This window comes from Molossus molossus, unplaced genomic scaffold (assembly GCF_014108415.1).
Source record: "Molossus molossus isolate mMolMol1 unplaced genomic scaffold, mMolMol1.p scaffold_m16_p_4, whole genome shotgun sequence".
Taxonomy (NCBI): Eukaryota; Metazoa; Chordata; class Mammalia; order Chiroptera; family Molossidae; genus Molossus; species Molossus molossus.
In genome coordinates, this window is record NW_023425377.1 from 31,419,977 (window position 1) to 31,442,216 (window position 22,240).

Genomic DNA, 22,240 nt, shown 5'->3' on the forward strand with positions numbered 1-22,240 from the left:
AGAAAAAATGACAAGTATGCAGTATGAACATTTCCATCCTGAAAATAACGACTATAGGTGACATAGAGTACCAACTTTATGCATCTGAAAAGGCTTTAATTTTTAGAACATTAAAACAGAAATCATCCTCCTAAGTAGTTTGAAAGCATATCAAACTGTAGGTTTACATTTGACAAACTCTTACAAACCAAATTATGTAGAAATAGGAATTCCAAATATCTCAGTTCTCTGAATATACAGAATCAAATAGAGCAGGAGGACCTCAAGAATAAACACAAAGCAAGCCCACAGTGTTTGCGTTAACGTGATTTAGGGCCTTCTATTTTGTCCTGTAAGATAATTTTTAAAAATTTGGGAGGGGGGGTCGGGGGGTCAGGAGGACGATGTCTAGGGGGGAAAAGGAGAAATATCTGTAACAAAAAAATTAATAAAGAAAAAGAAAATACTAAAAAATTTATTTTTTTTTATTTTTTATTGGATTTTTGAGAGAGAGGAAGGGAGAATTAGAAGCACTGATCAGCTGCCTCCTGCACTCCCCCTACTGGGGATCGAGCCCACAACCTGGGCATGTGCTCCAACTGGGAATGGAACCAGGACCTCTCTCTCAGTCCATGGGACTATGCTCAATCCACTGAGCCACACCAGCTAGGCTGTCCTGTAAGATAATGTAAATAGTTCTCTCTGTTGCACATGTCCACATTTATTCAGATTGTTAGAGAGATATTCATTCTGAAACTTAGAACATCATAGGCTATATACACTTCTAAACCATTGTTGATATAATCTAATTCAAAATAAGAAAATCTTGAGATTTTTCATGAAGCCCATGCTTATCAACTGCAAAATATAACTTTTGAAGAACATACTACCCTGTTACTTACAATAATAAATAAATTAGTTAGAATGATCATTGCCATGTCTGTCAGTGCAAGAGGCTCTCGATTTCCCTGTTTGGCTTTCAAACAACCTCCAGGTCTGTGCATTACACACTGACACCCCTGAGCAGACTTCTGATGCTGAGCCCAGAGGCTCACCTGCAGCAGATAACGAACATGTGCAGCTATCACACCGAGTGCTGGTTTGTGTAGTTACTTGACCATTTTGCTGTATTTTTTTCTTTATATTTTATTTAAGTGGAAGAAGGGAAAAATCAAATGGCTGACATTGTAAGAAGCACTGGTCTGAAAATTTAACACAATAGAAATCAGGAGCAATGAGGTATTCACAGGACTTAAACCAGTTGGCTCTGTTCAACTGAGAAAAGGGCAAGTGCAAGTGCAGAAAATACTGAAAATTATCTAAGATTATGTCTAAAAAATGAAGCATAATTGGGAATTCCAGGATGATTTAAGATCTCTACAACGCCTCCCTATTTTAATGCATTATCTTTTGCAGAACCAATTTTCACATATACTTGTAAGGAATGTATTGAGTAAGATATGAAAGAAGGGAACTTCCTGTGCAGAAAAAGATAAATATTGGCTCGAGACCAATTTTTAAAATATTTACTGAATGATTCCGTATGAATCTGCATGAAGATTAGAAAATATTGCCTTAGCAATCAACAAATGCAAACCAAGAAATTAAACACTAATCTACAGCGAAAGTTGCTACACAAGAGACATTTATTAATGTTCTGTTTTATTTACAATTTTAACATAGCAAACCAAGGTGAATAACCACTTGGCAGAAAGCACATCATTCTACATTTATAACATCGGTTTCTGCTAACACATTGTAAAAGCAAGTAGTACATACAGTATGTTAGGGATCATCTCAAAAGTCCCAAGCTAATTCTTTCTTTGCTCCTAGTAGCTAATCCCCTCCCTACTCCCAGCCCTTGGCCTAATCATCAGGAGATAAGAGAAAAAGAAAAAAAAGGATAGGGACTCTAATTATACAGAAAGTGTCAAGAATTGCATTTTAGTAAGTAAGCTGTATTTGTCCCTGTCCTTCATATTTTATACAGTGACAACACATTTACAATCCCTCAGGTACACAACAAAGAACAATAGGTACTGCAAAATTTAGAATACAGACTATAAAAAAATTAATGCTTCTATTTACCAATTAAGAACATATTCTTGACCATACCTTAAATGTGTTTTGCACTATGGTTTTGTTTCCAGGTGTTCACAGTACAACTGAATTGATTTCTAGATTAACAACAAATATGAATTATGTGCAGAAATGCAGTCATAATGAAAGTTTTAACTTTTGAGAAAACCCCTTTAAAATGGCCAGCATTACACATATCTTACACTAAAATATTTAATTCCAAAGTCATTGTGAGATGGAGGATGAATAAAGCAAGACTGCCCCCTACTGACTACAGGGACAAGGTTCATGCTACTTAAAATAACTACAAACAATAGATAAGGCATTATTAACACATCACAAACTTGATTGCGAGTTTTTTCAAACATTAACCACTAATGATTCCATGATTACAGAATTCTGCATTAACTATTAAAATTTTACACCTAGGAACAAATAGAGAGAAATGATCTTTTTCAACAGTACTTTATTTTTTTAAAGCAGGTGATTATTCCTCTGTGTTCTGCATCTTGATTCACTTCCTGCAGGTGTTCTCTTGCTTCTTGAGAGAGAATTCATAAATGCAGGAAGGCCTTGCCAGAAAACATCTGCCAGAGAAGGATATTGAATATTGAAACTCAAGTTAGCTTGTTATTTTGGCTGAGAGAAGGATGTGGTCACAAAAGAAGGCAGGATGTTTAGAGACACAAGAAGTACATTTTAACACAGCTTTAAGATTACTATACACTGACATCATAGCATTCAATAAACATTAAATTTTCTTAAAGTTATCAAGGACTCTAGAACTAGAAAGAACTTGAAGACTTTCTTTAAAACCTGTGAAGTCAGGGGTCTCACTCTCCAAACTTCCTAACAAAAGAATAGAATGCAAGTAGCAACTACTTCATCACACACTCAACCTCAACAGCAATGACTGAAGTTTAGGGAAAAAGAGACAGTAAGATCCAAGTACATAGGTCATTTTCCTAATACACCTGAAGCTAATGTTTTCCCTGCCAATTCTGCCAGATCTCACACAAGATTTCCAGTAAGTAAATCCTGTGATACCTTACAGCATGGTAGTTAAAAGATGACTTGTAAACTCATAGGTATCACAAGTACTTTTTACAAAAAAGTCAATGTATTTTGAGGCACGTATTTCGGGGGGGGGGGGGGCACCTGTATCCCTAAACTACTTTTTTTTTTTTTAATGTTTTATTGATTTTTTTTAGAGAGGGATAGAAATAATGATGTGAGAGGGAAACATCAATCGCCTGCCTCCTGCCTGCAACCCAGGCATGTGCCCTGACCGGGAATCAAACCGGACCTCTCAGTCCATGAGATGATGCTCAATTCACTGATCCACACCAGCTGGGCCAAAGTACTTTTTAAAATTGAATGTACTGCCCTGCCCATGTGGCTCAGTTGGTAGGAGCATTGTCCCGTACACCACAAGGTTGCAGGTTCCATTCCCCGTTGGGGTGCATGTGGGAGGCAACTTCTCTCTCTCCCTTCCACTCTCTTTAAAATCAATAAACACATCCTCAGGTGAGGATTAAAGAAAATAAAATGGTATGTACATGACTGAAATAAATGCTCTAAAAAATAATGTCCATATATTTTGTTAAATGTAGTTATCCAATACTTTGAGGCATTTTTGTACTGGCATAATAAATTGTTTTGGTTCTCATGGAAATAATGGGGAAAAGTACAAGTAAATCCCCATATTAATGCTAAAAGAAACACTAAAGAGATACATTAACTACTTAAATATTTATTGAGAAAGTACTCTGTGCTACTCTGCACCAAGTTAGACTTGGATGAGTTCATATGTAGGCAGGCCCTTAGCTTACTTTTCCATCTTTTCAAATTACTGTAAAAGCCACAGTAGTCCTTTTATATCTTTTCTGATTAGACTATTGTATAAATCTTTAAAAGGCTGACAAATGCAGAGATGCTACAACACTGGAGGAAATCAACATATTCTTTTTAAACTGTTAATAGTTTCCCAAACTCCAAATTCAATTGTTGTTTTGATTTGAAGTAAACCAATGATACTGGCACAAGTGCAACTTTTCTTTAGATTGAGAGACCTCGAAATGTGCAGGGACAAAGATGCAAGAATTTAAGGAATTCTAAAAGTCAAGCAGAAGCAAAAAGAAAATTGATCGAGTGATGTAGATGGGGGTTTTTGCAATGAGCCTAGACTCAATACAAACCTAGGTAACTTCGGTTTTATCTATTTCCATCAACAGATTAAAAAAGAATAATGAAATAATTACTAGGTTGAAACGCTAGAGTTTGCAAGAACATATAATATAGTCCAGATGACTACCTGGCTACTTTCCTTACTGCTTCCACAGAAGTTAATTAGCTTTACTAGATCTCTCAGAGTCAGAGTCACTCAACAAACATTAAAAACCCACTATGAGGACCTAGATGGGTTGCTATAGGCGATCTTAATTACCATACAAACACCAAATGAAAAAGACTGCTTAAACAGTCATTTACTGCTAAGACCTGGAGGCCTGTTCAGACCCACTAGAATCACAGTTGTTACAAAAACAATGGTGGAACATAAACTGGAGGAGAGACAGGTCTTAGGGACTGTGGACATCATTACTAAACTGTAGATCATGCTTCAGAAACAAAAGGAATCCAATAGCCTACAAACCATTTAATTTCAAGAAGAAGACAACCATTTCTTTCTGGACACTATGGTTTTTGTTAAAGCAAAAATTGCACTGGAAACATTTCTACTGTTTTGCTACTTCATAACACAGTACAATAAACTTTAACTTAAGGTGCATTTTCTCTAATAAGAGCAATATTAAGGAAGAGGGGTAATATTATAGAAAAGGGGAAATAAACACATTTGGAAAAAGTTAAAGTATCTGATGCCTACTCGCTATATAGCTCACCATGTCAGAGTAATCACTACCTAATTACAAAGGGCCCTATTATCTCATTAATGCCAGAGCTTACAAATTCTTTCTTCCTATTTCAGATGTTGTTAAAATAACAGAATTTAAAATCTATTACGCTTCATATGTACAAGTGTTTATGCAATAGCGTTTAGATACCAGTTAACTTTGTTACCACCTTATAGCTACTATTAACTACCTGGCAGCACCAGAGGAAGTGATAGTCCGTAAAAATGTACTTTCCAGTTCACTGGTAAATAAGTAAAAGTATGAACGCAGGACACTTTTTAGCATTTCAGATAAAGATGTTTCTACAAGGTATCTGTTTACTTTTTTTTACAACACAGTAGGAACTGTTTTTCTGCTTCCTCAGTCACACTTCTCATTGATGCCAATGTGCCACCTCTCGAAGTTCCTTCTGGCTTTTCTTGCTGTGGGATAGGTAACCAGATTTCCTTTTTAAACCTTAAATGGGCTTCAAAAAGGAACCTGAGAGCTGACCCTATGATAATAGCACATGAGCTTCAGTGCTTGGCTTTTGTAACATCTACTTTGGCTCACTAGACAGAGGCCCCGGGATCATTTCAAGAGGGGGGTTGGGGTATCTTTTTGGTAGCCTGAATAGAAAAGTCACTATCCTTATACCTTTTTCTAGTAATATGCTAGATCTTACTACAGCATTGAAATTAAGTTATTTTATTATATCAGTTATTTTAAAAATTCCCTACCTGTGTCTTTCTGGCAAAAAGTAAGCCTCCAGCTACCTTTTAACTAGTGACATTTCCATTAAAGAAAGTAAGAAGTCTCAATGAAAGAAAATAAAATCTTTACTCTTTTACATGATGGTTTTCTAGCACATCTTTAAACTTAATTAAACTAAATTCTTCTGAACAAGAGAAAGAAAACATTCTACATTTGGATCTGGATGGACAATTCTTATCCCTGTCAATGAACAAAAGAAATTCAGTCTCCCGGAATATTATGGTTTATCCCCTCTGGGGATACTGAAAATTAGTAAGGAAGTCATTAGAATTCCAAATGCTATTCTAAATCCCCAAACCCTTAATTTAGAGCTCTGAATTCTCTGGGCATGTCAGGAATGATTTTGAATTAACTATAATAGCAAAGTCAGTCAGAAAAGCAAAGAAACCCTACTCTGCCCTCCAATGAGGGATGCTCATAGACCTCTGAGAACTCCTAAAGCACTCCAAGGCTTCTGACTCCAAATACAGAGACAAGCAGGCCTACAATCTCCCTCACAGCTCCAACAGCGTTATTACTAAGAACTGCTTAGTTCAAACCATAACCTTAAAGATGCTTCATTTTCTACTTAAGATACTCCCATGAAACATTTCAGAGATTTCAGAAAATCAAAACAAAACAAAACCAGCCAGTCAGACTGGTTCAGTTTGTTGAGTGTCATCCTGTACACCGAAAGGTTGCCAGTTCGATTCCTGATCAGGGCATATACAGAAGGCCACCATGATGTCTGTCTCTCTCTCTCTCCCTCTCTCTAAGCATGTCCTCGAGTAAGGATTAAAAAAAAAAAAAAAATCAACATATTTATAGAACCCTAAATAAAGTCCCTAACAATTCAGGAAAACTGAGAAGTTCAGGCTTTCTCTCTACCTGGTTATTTGTTAAATATTAGAAGGAAGATGAAGAAGGTATGCAATCCCCTAATAAAGATCAAAATTTCTCTCTAACAGAAGAATAAAAATAATAGAGCTATGATCTCAATCCACTTAGAAATTCAAAGCTACCTTTTGACTAGACTTAGAGAAAATATTACTTAAGAAAAAATTATCTGTCCCCTTAGTATAGTTTGGATTAGGGAAAATCAAAATCTGTTGGTGATTTCAATGCCCTTTGTAAGAAGGTGAGCTGTGGCAACCCCAAAGAATTAACTTCTGAATCTCTGGTAGGTAAGAGTTAAACCTAAAACTTGGAAGTGACTATAAAATATAATAAGACAGAGAGAAAAAAAGAAAAAAGATGACAATGGTAATTGCATAAAACTGCACAGAACACCTGATAAGCCTCTTCAAGTTAAGATGTCCTAGACCAGCAGTTCTCAACCTGGGGGTCGAATGACCCTTTCACAGGGGTCGCCTAAGACCATCGAAAAACACATTATTTCTGATGGTCTTAGGAATCAAGACACCGCTCCTCTATCCGTCTCCAGGTGGTTCCGCCCACATACAGATACACCCATATACAACATGAGAAACTGTATTAAAGGGTGGCAGCATTAAGAAGGTTGAGAACCACTGTCCTAGACACAAAGAAAGACCCATTGTAAGCATTAGGGCCTAGGCCAGTGGTGCCAATGTCCATCTGTGTCCAGACTTTCCACTCTAGTTCAAATTCAGGACATGCTTGAATTTAAACACACAAGAAAACATAACCTTTCTTTTCAAAAAATCACACACTGGTATTCTTAGTGACTACAATTTTCTTTCCATTAAAAGTGCATATTCCTTTGAAGAAAACAACTTTAATCAACACAAGACTAAGTTCTGTGTATATTTTAACTTTCACAAGAAATGCCTTATGAATATACTCCACCCTGCATATATCTGGGCTTATCTATCACTAAAGCCTTCTGTCACTTGCATAAAAGTACATTTAATTATACATGTGAAGTGCTGAATACAATATCAGATATGTGAAAAAGTTAGTGTTAGTTTTTACTGTACACGCTTGAAACAAATTTTGTTACATTCAAATTCTCATCATATTCTGTTGCTTAAAAACTTTCAATGAGCCCTGGCCAGTTTGGCTCAGCAGTTAGAGCGTTGGCCTGTGGTCCACAGATACCTGGGTTCTGTTCCCGCTAAGGGCACATGCCTCGGTTGCAGTTTGTCCCCGTCCCTGGTTGAGTCTTGTGGGAGGCAGCCACTCGATGTGTTCCTCTCACGTCAATGTTTCTCTCTCTCTCTCTCTCTCTCTCTCTCTCTCCCTCTCTCTCCTTCCCACTCTATCTGAACAAAAAATGGAAAAATGTCCTCAAGTGAGGATTAAAAAAAAAACTTTCAAATGATATCCCACCAACTGGCAAATTAAATATGGTAAATACTTTCTTTTCTAGAAACATATATTCTGAGACCTACATGAATCTTCAAAATTGAGAACTCCACCCTTAGCATATGGTTAGCTATATAAATTATAACCCAACAGCGAATACAGAACAAACTGATTGATGTTCACATGGGGTTAGCTTTGAACTGAGTCAACCTGTCATTGGTTTAACTGCTGCTCTATGAATTCTATTGCTCCATTGCAAATGGGCTTAGTACTCAGGATATTGAGAACAGGACAGTTATTTGTTCAACCTGGCTTTCCAGCCTTCACCTCCAACACTCCTTTATGCTACAATCAAACTGCTGTCCCTTGGGAGCAAGCTTCCTATTTCCTAATCTCTATTTCTGCTCTCCACTCTGCCTAAGGTCATTCTAAAACTCTTTCCCACCCTAGCTAATTTCCACGAATATAAATTCTACCTATCATTTAAGGCTTATCTCAATTGCTACACCCTTTACAAAGCCTTGCCTGAGGCCTTTAATAGTCCTGTCCCCTAGGTGTTGCTCAAGATACCCTGGGGCTTGGCCAGGATTGATCCACCATGCTCAACAGTGTTAAGGAACAAAGAGTGAAGTCCAAGGCCTACTAGATCTTGGTACCAGAGAGGCCTCTGGTACTAACTATCTCTTCTTTTTTGCAGCTACTGATGATATTAAGATGGACTCACCCTCTAGGGGGAAAAACTTCTGTGAATCAAAGTGCCTCTACAAGGCTTAATTCTCCTGTTCTAGGCAGGGGAAAAGCCCTTTCTCCCCATCCTTTTATTTGACCCTCCCTATCACCAGAGTGGTAAAATCTGGGTATGCCCCTGAAACAAGGCACCAGGAAAGCCTCCCTGACTAAATTTCTTTTTATTTATTTATTTGTTTGAGAGAGAAACACCTGTGTGAGAATGTAACATCCATTGGCTGCCTCCTGCACGTCCCCTACCAGGGACTGAGCCCACAACCCTGGCATGTGCCCTGACAGGGAATCAAACCAGCAATCTTTTGGTGCATGGGACAATGCCCAATCAACTAAGCCACATTCACCAGGGCATCCCTAACTACTTTTTCAGGAACAGAAGTCTTAGTGGGCTTGTTAGAAGCCCAGGCAAAAGGAGTTCCTAAAGAACCTCATGGTCTCTCCCAGCTTAGGGGTTTAGGGGCCCTACAAAATTAGAGCTGAAAGGTTCCTTCCTGATACTGTCTTCTGGAACTGGTAGGACAGTAAGCAGTGACTTCAGGATTCAAGATTCAAAGATCTAAACCCTGAGTTCCAACCTAAAATCCTAGGTCCCTGATGACTACTATGACCCATGACTTTTCGGCTGTGTCAGAACATGAGATAACATTCCCCCCTGTGGCAGTTTTCCTAACTTACCTGTTACCACAGCTCTTTGTGGAAACACTCCCCACTAAACCAGAAACCGCTAAGAGGCAAGGACTGTGGCTTCCTTACCTTCTCTATACCCCTACCACTGGAGGTGTGCTCCACTCTAAACCTGGACAGAAATCTGCGATGTAGCATATCATTACTCTGGGACTGGAATAGTTTGTTTTTTCTTTGATACCTTTAATAAATAAAGAGAACTCTGGTCCTGGGGAGATTTGAGAAAGTTTCTGGCATCTTCCGAACCTTTGCATAATTGATAAATCCTCTGAGAAACAGGAGAAAGCCTAATTTAAAAAAAGAAAAGTCAGGAATAATTTATAATTTTCATGTTATGTCCCCTCCCCAAAAATGTCCCTCTTGATAGCCCTATTTCACCATTTGTCTGCTAAAAGTTTTCAAAACGAGCAATTCCTCCAAAGTTTCCAAAGGATTTCCACACCAAATTTCCATTTCTCAGTGAGAAAACATAATCTCAAGAGCCAAATAAAAGTCTCTTTTGCACATTCAGAATCTAAATGATCTAAAAAGGAAATAAGATGGGGCCAATCATTTACATTTGAAAGCCTCAGAAGCATTATCAAAACCTACCTTCTGAGTTCCAAAAAAGCATTCCAAGATAATTAACTCAAAATATAAGAGAAAGGTTATAAACTAAGTTTCATCCTTGTTTGTCATGGGAATTTTTTTTCTGTCAACAGTACACGGTGTTGACCACTAGATGTCAGGATCCCCTTACCTAATACAGCAATTCTTATATTCTCAACTGTAAACCCTACTCCTTTATTCTTAAAAAATACACACAAATAGGGCACTCTGCCATTTAGTTACCAGGCAGGTAAAAGAGTGAGGCTGACTTGTATGGCTACACCAAAATCTACACATTCACAGGAGTCTGCACCTCTTGAAAGAGTGAACTGGAAGGTGATGTGCCCTGCAATGGGAGCTCAGACGCTTCGCAGCCCTTCTCCTTCACAGATGGTCAAATCTCAGACACATTTTTTTGGGGGGTGGGGGGGCCTCGATCAGAAGGACTTGGGCCCTCAGACACATTTTTAAAACACCTTTATGAAGATATGATTTACATACCATAAAGTTCCCTCATTTAACGTGTATGAATCACTGATTTTTAGTATAGTTATGGAGTTGTACAACCAAACCATTATATAATTTTAGAACTTTTTTTTATCACCCCTAAAAAAAATCTGTACCCATTAGCAGTCACTCCCTATTTGCCTGCTCCCTCCTCCCTCCTCCCCTCTCCCCAGCTCTAGACAACCACTTCTTTTGGATACATTTTAAAACACACTCAGTGTCAGAAAACTTTGTACTCAGATAAAACTGATTTGGGGCAGTAGCCAAGAGTCATCAGGACTGAGCTCTGAACACCATTCTGTTTGGTGCAAAAAGCAACAATACTCAAATGCTGTGGAGAGTACATAACTTGTATAGAGGGGAAGCTACAACTCAGCTTCTGAAAGAGTGGGTGCCATATGGTAATTAGGCCAGTTTTGCTAGATATTCCAATTTTTTAAAAGAGTAAAAAAATTCAGATGTTTTATGTGAAAACTCTTGATTTTTAAATGATGGCAACTAATTTAAAAAGATTCTAAAAATAACTATTGAACAAACAAACCACAACTAGTCTAGGTGTAGCTCACGAGCTTAAGAACTCTGTGTAGACCTGGTCCTCACAGGAAAAACTCCAAAAAAGTTGGTTCTCTCTGCAAGAGAAGTTCCCAAAATGATCCAAACACTGGGTCCTAATGCACTAAGTACATATCCAAAGTCTCACTGTTTTTTGCTTACTAGTAAGCAGTAAGATAGAGAATGATCAATTATAAAGTATTATAAATTTATCTACCATAAAACTTTAAGGAAATCAGCCCATTAAATTTCTTTAAATTATCTATGCTGTCAACAATCAACCTGAAAATACATTTAATGGCTCTTCTTTGGTCCCTTAGGAATTTGCTTAGACTGGAGGCTTGGGGGCAGAAGGGAAGTCAGCCTTTCTCTTAAAGACACAATTTAGAGAATGAACAAGCCAAGGAACTCTTCCTCCAAAGTAACTCTCCTTTAGGTCATTTTTATTATTAAGCTTATCAATAATCGTGAGAGAGAGGATCACTATTTCTTGGAATTAGTGGTCCTCTTTCCTTGGAATTCCTATGACTAATGGTAAAGTAGATGATGCTACTGGGCACGTGAGGAGTGGCATGATGGATGACTTGTATTTTCCAAATAAAATTTAGGGTCAGCAATGCATGGTTGTCCCCTGAGACCAAGAAGGTAGGCCCTGAATGTATTAAGTACCTGTTGGGCATAGTGCAACACTGTGCTAGCCAGACCCATTAGCCATCAGGGATCTTAATTAAGGAGGCAACAAAAAGGCCCAAAACAGGAAATAGGAGAAAGTGATGTCACAGAAGCAGAGCAAGACAATTATACCATCTTTAATAGCTATAGGATGGCCCTGATATTGTTTATAAAAATGATGGTGGTCTATTATTATAAAAAATATTTTCTTGCCCTGGCCGGTTTGGCACAGCGGTTAGAGCATTGGCCCATGGACTGAGTTGAGGGTTCGATTCTGGTCAAGGGCACATACCTTGGTTGCAGTTTGTCCCAGGCCCTGGTCGGGTCATGGGGGGGTAACCAGTCAATGTGTCTCTCTCACATTGATGCTTCTCTTTCTCTCCCCCTCCCTCCTTCCCACTCTATCTGAAGATAAATAGAAAAATATCCTTGGGTGAAGATTAAAAAAATTTTTTTCTTTACAAAGAACAAAGAAGCCAACAGTATTCTTTTCAAAGTTCATTTCTTTGCTTTAATATATCTTGGAAGAAAACATTTTAAAATAAATATTTAGAGTAAAAAATAAAATTTTAAGGCCAGCAACTTGAAGGGTCTGGTATTTTTTAAAAAGCCTTGCCCTAGCCAGGTGGCTCAGTTGATTGAAGCATCATCCCGTACACCAAAAAGTTGTGGGTTTGATTCCCGATCAGGGCACATAGCTAGGTTGCAGGTTCGATCCCTGGTCAGAGTGCATACAATGTTTCTCTCACATCGATGTCTGTCTGTCTGTCTGTCTGTCTGTCTGTCTGTCTCTCCCCCCCTCTCCCTCTCCTTCTCTCTCTCTCTCAAAAACAAACAAACAAAAATCAATAGAAACATATCCTTGGGTGAGAATTAAAATAAAAAAAGCCTTCTGCCCATCACAAAATAATTCTTATTCTCACTAATAATAAACTAAAGAATCCTGGAAACCCAATAGTGGTTCTTCCAGAAGTTATGTTTAGCAAAGCTATATATTTTCTGTTTTCTATTGACAGATCCAATACATATATAGTCATGAGTAGTTCAACTGGTTATAATATGCTTATAAGCAATTTGGGGCTAAGTCTATGAACCCTTTATGGCAATAATTCACAAAGGGGGTAGTCCAGACTATAAAGTCATCTTATCAGTGTGTCCCACTGGTCACATGGAGGAACCTGAGAAGTGACTATGAATGGATTAGGAAAAACCTATAACTATTAAGAGACATTTTATTAACATACATGTTATTCTAATGGTAGCCTAATTTTTAAAAGAGAAATATTTTTAAAATTATACTTATTATTGCTGACTAATATATTATTGTATAGTAAGCAATATGAGGGTTTACTAAAAGTATTTCACTTATAAAATGCAACATTATGTTTTCTCTCCTTTATCTATGTTAAAAGTACTTACCTAAAACCAGGAACACCCACCAGAGCCAATACTGACCATCAAAATATCCAGGAAAATAAGTGGAAAACTGAAAAATAAAGCAAAACATTTCATAGCAGCTTAGCAAATACAATTTCACATTTTAATTTATGGGCACACAAAACATAAGACTTTATTTTGTATATAAATACTGTCATTTAGCTCTTAAAAATAATTGAAAGTACTTTATGTGTTACTGGTATGAAATGTTCACAACATAAATATACTTTATTGGAAGAGCAATCTTGAAATATGATAGCTTTCAGCTTTAAAGACTCCTTGTTTTGAAAGTGCTCAAATCTGTTTGGTTTTTCAAATCTTTTGCCACATACTACTGATCCTTCTAGAAATATGTTTTAATAATACTTTTACTTTGCTTATCCAGTGCCAAAACCAACTATTTGGCCTCCTTTCTAATGAGCCCTGATTTTATTCCTACTCTTCCAGCCATGCCTTGACCTTGAAAGCTTTCTCATGTACATTATGATAATCTCATTCCTTTGCCAGGGACTGGCACATGATGTTATTCTAGCCAATGGGAATTAAGGCTGCTGAGGTTTCTCTGCTCTTAAAGAGAAAAAGAAAAGCAGCAATATAGTTCCCTTTCTTCTGTTGAGCACTGTTATGTTTCTGATGTAATGCCTTAACCTTCAGGCAAGAGCAGCTATACTAACATGCTGAACAGAAATGTCAGCTGTCCCTTGATGATGTCAGTGAAACACTGATTTAATTAACCTCCATGTCAGGACTTGTTTTCAGAGGTAATAAAAATTTCACACTGTTTTCTAAGCCATTTTGAACTAAATTTTTCTGTTATCTGCAGACAAAGCCATCCTAACTGATAAAAACTGATTCATTAAATTCAATTTTAAAATTAAGTAAAAAAAAAAAAAAAAGAAAGAAAGAAATTGGTAATTAATTTTATCTCTGTTATCTCTGTTTTATATTGGGGGCTTTGATATTCAAGAATCTAACACAGTTTGAGCATTAAAATATAGTATTTTATTTCTTAATGAAAAACTATTAAGATTTAGAGAAAGAATTAACCTCTTTAGGGCCTGGGGTCTTAACCTAAAGTCCACGTTTTATATGAGTATATATTAGCTGTCTGGGGAAAAAGTCCATAACTTTTATCAGATTCTCAAAGGAACTTGGAATCCTAAAAAATGTTAACAATTTCTTTAGAATAAACAAGTTTGAAAATCTCTAGTGGTCAGTCAACACTCATTCATTCATTAATAATGCCAATTTATGATAAATAATTTGGTTTTCTCTATAGAATTGTCAATAGCAACAAACTTATTTGAAATCAGAGGACACTTTAAGAGACTAGATCTTTTATAACTCAGAATTACTTCATGTAATTCTAATTTCCAAATCAATGAAGATATCTCTAATTTACTTTACAGATAAGACCCTTAATGGAGTAGCACTTGTTAAACAGTTTTGACTCCCCAAACATTTTGGTATTACCAGTGATAGCCAATCCCTTTCAGGATTGCCAATCCTGAAAGGGAACGATGAAGACAGCAAGGAAAGGAGGGAGGAATCAGGGAGGAAAGAAGAGAGGGAAAGAGAACACTATAACTTCAGTAGAAGTAATGAGAGGAATGCTAGCTTTTGACAAGACAACAAGGAGGTTATATCCTTCCTTTTATTATAAAAACAACTAATTTCAGAACAAACACATTACATAAACATTAAAAACAGAGAAAGTAGGTGGTGAAAAATCTATAGGATAGATGTCCCTGGACCACCAATATTCACTACATTTGAGTACAGAACTCAAATGAAGCAATTGCAACTGATTTAGGTTCAAATTCATGATACCAGGATGAAGACAAACCAAAAATCATTTTAAATGTTTACATAATGCAAAAAAAGCAAATAAAAAAATCAAATACTCAAAGTTATTCTACTTATTGTTTCTCTACAGAGTCTATCATTTCTGGTGTACAACTTACCCTGACAATCAGGATCCACTTAATTAGAGAGAGACCAAATCCTGAAATGGCCCCATACCTTCCTGCAGCTGAAGTGGTCAGGCAAAAAGATAGGAAAAATCCAATCCAGTTAAAGAGGAATGCCACTGTAAAAGTAGAGAGGAAAAAAGATGTCAGACATGTCCTGTTACCCACAGAGCAAGACTTGCTTCTACTTAAATGGCTTTCCCAAGGATAAAAAACAGCCCAATTAGCCCTCCACAATTCTCACCCCACTTCCCCAAAGCAAACAAGAAAACATCCTCTCTGAATATCAGGTGATTGCTATTGTATTTACTGCTGTTCACTTTCAAAATGCCTTAACATTCACCAACCTGTATACTTATAACTTGTGGTATATGTATAATTCAGTAAATAAAATAAATGCCTTAAATATTAAATTTGTGCTCCAAACTAATTTGATTCAAGTCATTCATCCTCCTGTTTCTATCAATTCTGACAGCTTACATAATGTCACCTCTGAAAACACTATTTCCTTCATATCTTTTTAATACAACAAATAAAAGAAAGCAGGTTGCTCACGTTAAGTGATGCACATAGAAAGATAAATGCAAAATAACATCAAGAGGGAAAAATCACGCTGACTTTGATCTGTTAGAAAATAGATGCTTACAAAAAACAAAATTCATCAGATAAAAGCACTTAATTCCTATTCTACAGGTCAAATGTAAGTAGGAGCAAGGCTAAGGGGCCCTGTAGACCTGAAAGATGAGCTTGGCTCATGCATAAATGCAGCATCCTGTAACTGCTTTAGTTATTTTAATATTTTCCATATATAGACAAAGAAAAAGCATATTAAGATAAAAGTGTATTAGGCTCTGACATTTCAATAAAAGGCACCAAATAAATAATATTAGTTCAACTAGTCATTTTAATTGTCAGATTCACCAATAACCCAAAGCACTCTGGTCTGTGGGCAGTGCTCTGCTATGTGTATGTACTTACTGAAAAAAGTTAACATAAAAATCCCATCGTTTCCTATCCTCAGCTGGTCAGCATCATCAAAATCATCCCGACCCACAAAATCCTCATCCTACATGAAAAGAGAAAAAATAAGGTAAATTCACAATGAATTATTTTTAGGCAAAGAAAAGACATCTAGAAAAAAGAGAAAGGGACAAAAGTAGTACCAAGTAGAAAGTAGACTGCTTCGGTTCAATTCAAAACTATGAGCATTGGAGGCTCAGTATGTCTTTTAAATTTTATTTTGCACCTGAATCTCAATATAATGTTACAAACCAATGTTGCCACAATAAAAAATAAATTTTTTAAAAATACCTAAAATTTTTAATTAAAATGTTTTTCATTTCCTTGCCTAAAAGTAAGATATAATTAGAGAAAAAAGCAAATCTTTCTATCTCTAGTTTTCTCAATGAAAGATTTTTTTTTCATTTATAACTCAAGTCCTTAACAATACACTTCAAAAACTGTAAAAACTCACAAAGTTCCTTTTTTATATACATACTTTAAAAAAAAAAAAAAAAAGCAGAAAATTCACTTATACATTTGGCTTAAATTCTAGAATGTCAGTAGTCCAGGCCCTGTTTCAGGCCAGAAGATTAGTAATCCAGGGCCTATTAAGGAGATACAATTGAGTAGCTCAAGTGTTGTATGAGATTGACATGGGGGGGGGGGGGGGATAGCATGGTCATACATGAAGAGTCTATAGGGCTGCCCACTACTCAGCTCCAAAATCATTTGTTTATACTGGAATACAGTCTGAAACAACCTTGCTTCCTATTTTATTGGCAGATAGGCTCTCTTCCATCCTAACATGAAAACATAATATTGCAGGGTCTAGAAGGAACAAAATCTTCCTTTTCAACTGGTGTAGGTATGTGTAGAGATATTGAAAAATGAATGAATATATGATTAAAAGTAAAAGTGGTAGATTGTACACAATCAAATGAGGATGCTTCAAATTAAACTAACAAAAAACTTTAGGGCCAATCAAAACTTGCCCTACACAGAAAAGGGGCTTGGGAATCCAAAAAAGCTGTTAACCACACTTCCCTTGGGAAGTGGGAACTAGAGAAAAGAGAAGGTTCAGGGGCAGCTTCCATTTCTAACTTAACACGTTTCCTCTATTGTTTTAAATGTTTACAAAAATGTGTTTTAGTTTTAAAAATACTAAATACCTAGTATTCCATTTCATATTAGCAGGATAAATAAGGCTTTGCCAAATTAGAGACTTTTTTTTTTTTTTTGCATAGTAAAGATATACATACTACAAAAATACATGGAGCCCAGCCGGTATGGCTCAGTGGTTGAGCATCAACCCATGCACCAAGAGGTTGCCAGTTCGATTCCCGGTCAGGGCACATGCCCAGGTTGTGGGCCCAATTCCCAGTGGGGGCATGCAGGAGGTGGCCAGTCCATGTTCTCGCTCATCGATGTTTCTATCTCTCTCTCCCTCTCCCTCTAAAAATCAATAAAGAAAAATATATTTAAAAAATATATATATACATGGAAGTAATTTTTAATACTTCCAACTTATGATAGTTTGACATTTGATTTTTCAACTACACAGTGGTGTGAAAGTGATATGCATTAATAGAAACTGGCTAGCTAAGCTAGGATGTTCATAGGTTAAGTGTATTAAATGTATTTTCAACTTAACAATATTTTCAACCTTCAATGGGTTTATTGGGACATAACTTCACACTGAAAGTTGAAAAGCGTCTGTAATATTGCAAATACCTCCTACTAATTGCAGCTAGGTTAATGTTTCTAAAACACCATACCTGTCTTATCTACCCCTGCCCCAAAACTATAAAGAATTCTGTGTGACCTACACGTTAAGTCTAAATGCCTCAGCCTCACATTCAGGAGATTCTGCAACCTACAAACCTGTTCTCAAGCAAAACCAGTTTACATCAAATGAACCTGCCCTGCACCTGGCTGAATTTACACCGGCTTTCTGGGCTTTCCCTCTGGAATGTTCTTATTCATTAAAACTCAGGGCACATTTCAAATTCCATCTCCCCCACAATTACACAATAGAAAGTCACAGTTCTTATGCTTACCTCTTCAGTGCTGCTGCTTCGATATGGGTATTGGAGCTGGATTTTAAGATCTTATATGGCAAAACATTGCCTTACACATAGCTTTCTACCTACCTATCTCAAAATACACAGTACTCACATTGTATAAAAAAGTGCTCTATATAGGTTTGCTGAATAATAGACCCCTTTAAGATGTTCCTACATATGTACTTACACTTGTGAAATAAAAGCATCCTTAAGAGTTCTGTGATTAGTTAGAGCTAATATCCTGGTTTATTTCTATAAAACCTTTTCCATATATTCCAACAGGTCTACAGAGATACAGGGACTTTGGAGTCTAGAATATCTGGGTTTGGCTCTCATCTTTGTTACTTATTAGCTACATGACTTTGGGCAAACTACTTAATCTCTCTGGAAATGAAGTTTTTGCATCTATAAAATAGGGATAATATAATCCCTACTCTGTGAGGTTATTGTGAGAACTGGAAACAATATACAAAATACTATATAAAAGCATCAAGCATGTTGTTTCCAAAACATAATAGTTATATTAAGACTGCTAAGGGTATGTACCTCGGTTGCAGTTTGTCCCCGGCCCTGGTTGGGTCGTGCGGTGGCAGCCACTCGATGTGTCCCTTTCATGTTGATGTTTCTCTCTCTCCCTCCCAAATAGATGTTTCTCTATCTGAACAAAAAAATGGAAAAATGTCCTCGGGTGAGGATAAAAAAAAAAAGACTGTTTTGTCCACAGACAAGAAACTCCACAGGATTAAGTTTCTCCCGCACTACAAGAACTGAATGTATGTACATCACCATGCAGAATGGCCTAGACTATACCTTAGAGACTATGATTTCTGCCAAGCAGTGGTTTTAGGAGCCCCACCTCTAAATGTGTGGTCTATAAAGAGTTCTCTACCCTAAGGCCTGAACTTCTGGGGCCTATGCCACTGCACTACCCAGATTGAGCTTCTGTTTTTTCTTATCTTTCACTCTAGTTTACTGCTGGAACTAGAGTCTTGAAGCCCTGATCACCCAACATTCCTGGGAATGGATCCTGCTCCCCATTCTCCCAAGATCTGGCCCAGGGCCCTACCTATATCAGCTTCAACCTGGATGAATATTTAAACCACATCTACATCATTTACAGGTCTGACATCAAGAACCAAAAGTGCCCCCAAATCTGTGACTGGCTTTCATCACACCCACCCGCACTCCCGTGAATTAACATCTGATCAGATGGGATCTGAATTCACTATGCCCCCACAGGTGGCGTAATCTGGACTGGTGGCACAAGGGGCATCTTAGATGATTGTTAGGTCCCTTTTATTAGTTTTATTCCATAAAGTTGCACTTACTTATTATCTCCATACATTTCCCTAACAGCTGTCTACCTAACACCAAAAATTTAAGTGTACAGAATCAAGGTGAAGTCTGTTTATGTCCTAAATCAGTTCCTGCTCCAAGACATTTTAGCCACACCAGAAGACTTGAGAAAGTGGTGGTAGTATTATAAAGATACAAGAAAAATGAGCTGGCTTCACTAGTGATTTTCTGTTCATTTGTACCTTTGACCTCATCATTTTCAGGAAGAGATAAGAGTTTATTATCCCAAAAGAAAATATGCTTGTTTTAAAAAATTAGTTGTACTTTTACTAATCAATACAATCACAAGTAATAAATCAAAATGGATAATGAAAATAACTTGATTCTCATGGACTTACTCTTCCAGGAACCAAAGGGATAGTAGCTTCAGCCTTGGTTCTCTCAGCTTCATCATAACTGGGCAGTGTTGTAGCCACATTGTAAGATGGGGGCTTTGGAAACCCAGACTCATCTTTGTAGTCAAAATACACTGTAGAATTAAAAGGAAGCCACAATTATCTGATAACTAGCTGTATTGAAGGGAAAAGGATTTCCACTAACTCTGGCAAACAAAAACTAGGCATTCCTCTAATAGCACATATAAAATAACTGAATCAAAGATGTTTATAGATGAATATAAAACAGTGGGAATGATTTTTAAATGTATCTAATTTTCAATTACTTTAATTCTAGGCTCACTCTGCTCTCCCAAGTACTTTGAACACTTTTTTCCATTGTTAGGTGGTGCATCCACAAAGCCATTTAATATTAACAGTGGCATTAGAAAAACAGTTCACCTGTGAGTGTTTGTAAATCTGTATCACGGCTTCCTCCCATCTATAAACATGCGAATCAACTTAAAACGAAGTTAACAGCTCTGTTCTGGTACTTTCATTCTTCCCCATTCGTTTCTCCATGTATTATTTTCTATGGTGTGCTTAAGGTAACTTACTCAGTTACAGCGCCATTGTCTACCTGCATTAAATCTTTCACTTACTCTTCTTAATGCTCTACCTTCATTATCATTGAGTTCTATTATAAAAGAGTCAATACTCATTATTAGAAAAAACCTATTTACGGATGGATTAAATTTCTATACAATTTTTGGGAAAAAAAAAAGAATTCTGAAAAAATTCCTATAGTTCATCAAGAATAACACTTTTCTTCTTCTTTGGTTAACTATAACTAACTTCCATTTTACTGAAATTTTATATCAAATTATTAATTTTATAATTATTGAAATTATCAATCAATACAATTCACCCCATTAACAGAAAAAAAATTCTACTGTCTTCACGTGCGCAGAAAAAGCATTTGATAAAACTCAATACCTACTAATAATAAAACACTTAGCAAATAAAGAATAAAAGAAAACTTTATCTGATCACAAATCTCTGAATCACAAATCTCTAGGGTAAATGTCATAATTAATGGTGAATTATTAAAAGCCTTCTCCCCTTAAATTAGAGAATTAGACAAAAATGCCCATAATCACCATTTTAATCAAACATTATCTCAGAGGTCCTACTAGTTGATGCAATGTGGTAAGGAAAGAAAATATAAAACATAAAAATGGGAAGAAATAACTGTCCTTAATCATGGATGACATGATTATATACGTAGAAAACCCAAGAGTATCTACAGACAAGCTATTGAAATTTATATGTAAATTTAGCAGTCTTTGACTACATAATTATAAATGATCAACTGTATTTCCATATATCAGCAACAAATAGAAAATAAAATTATATGTAGACTACAATAGCACCAAAATATACTGAATACCTAGGAATAAATCTAATAAAAATATGCAAGATCTCTATATTAAAACTTACAAAATATTATTCAGAGAAATTAAAGGAGATCTTAATAAATGGAGACATATATCATGTTTACAGACTGGAAAATACAACACTATAAAGATGTTAATTCTCTTCAAACTGATCCACAGATTCAATGTAATCCCAACTAAAATTCCAGCAGGGTTTTTTTTGTTTTGTTCCATTTTATAAAAACTGACAAACTGATTCTAAAATGTACATGGTAATACAAATGGCCAAGAAAAACCAAAGCAATCTTGAAGAACAAAAAAGTTGAAAGACCTACATTACTAGATATCAAGATTATAAAGCTCCACAATTAAGACAGTAGGACACAGGCACAAAGAAAAATGAATGGACCAAAGAATAAAATACTGAGTCCAGAAATAGATCCCCATATACATGGTCACCTATTTTATGACAAAGATGGGGCACTGTGGAACAAGAGAGAAACAATGTTTTTGTTTTTATAATTTAAAAAAAATCCTCACCTGAGGATATGTTTATTGATTTTAGAGAGAAAGAGGGAGGAAGACAGGAAGAGAGAGAAAAACACTGATGTGCGGAAGAAACATCGATTGGTTTCCTCTCCTATGCACCCCAAATGGGGACTGAACCTGCAACTGGGAATCAAATCCGAGACCTTTCGTTGTATGGGCAATGCTCCAACCAACTGAGACACACTGGCCAGGACAAAATGTTTTTTTGTTTGTTTGTTTTTTAGGGAGAGGGAGGGGAAGAGAGAGAAAAACATCAATGTGAGAGAGACACATCAACTGGTTGCCACCCACACGACACCAACCGGGGCGGGGACAAGCTGCAACCGAGGTACGTGCCCTTAGCGGGAACCGAACCTGGGACTCTCTGGTCTGCAGGCC

At 36.6% G+C, this 22,240-nt stretch overlaps 1 protein-coding gene across 2 annotated transcripts in view; it reads right to left on the reverse strand.

The window, feature by feature from the left end:
• Window positions 1–1,602: 1,602 nt before the first annotated feature.
• Window positions 1,603–22,240, reverse strand: part of NDFIP1 (Nedd4 family interacting protein 1) — a 49,139-nt gene continuing 28,501 nt past the window's right edge. The window contains exons 3-9 of one of the 2 annotated variants that reach the window (XR_004956465.1): window positions 19,902–20,032; window positions 16,121–16,208; window positions 15,137–15,261; window positions 13,155–13,221; window positions 9,598–9,703; window positions 2,524–2,645; window positions 1,605–2,156 (exon numbers count right to left, since the gene is read on the reverse strand). Coding sequence is in view for 1 of the 2 variants with exons in the window: in XM_036240839.1 (XP_036096732.1) it covers window positions 9,600–9,703; window positions 13,155–13,221; window positions 15,137–15,261; window positions 16,121–16,208; window positions 19,902–20,032 (515 nt within the window). In the remaining variant the exon portion in view is untranslated. Of the gene's footprint in view, window positions 2,646–9,597; window positions 9,704–13,154; window positions 13,222–15,136; window positions 15,262–16,120; window positions 16,209–19,901; window positions 20,033–22,240 lie in introns of both variants that reach the window. The other variant, XM_036240839.1, reaches the window with a different exon arrangement.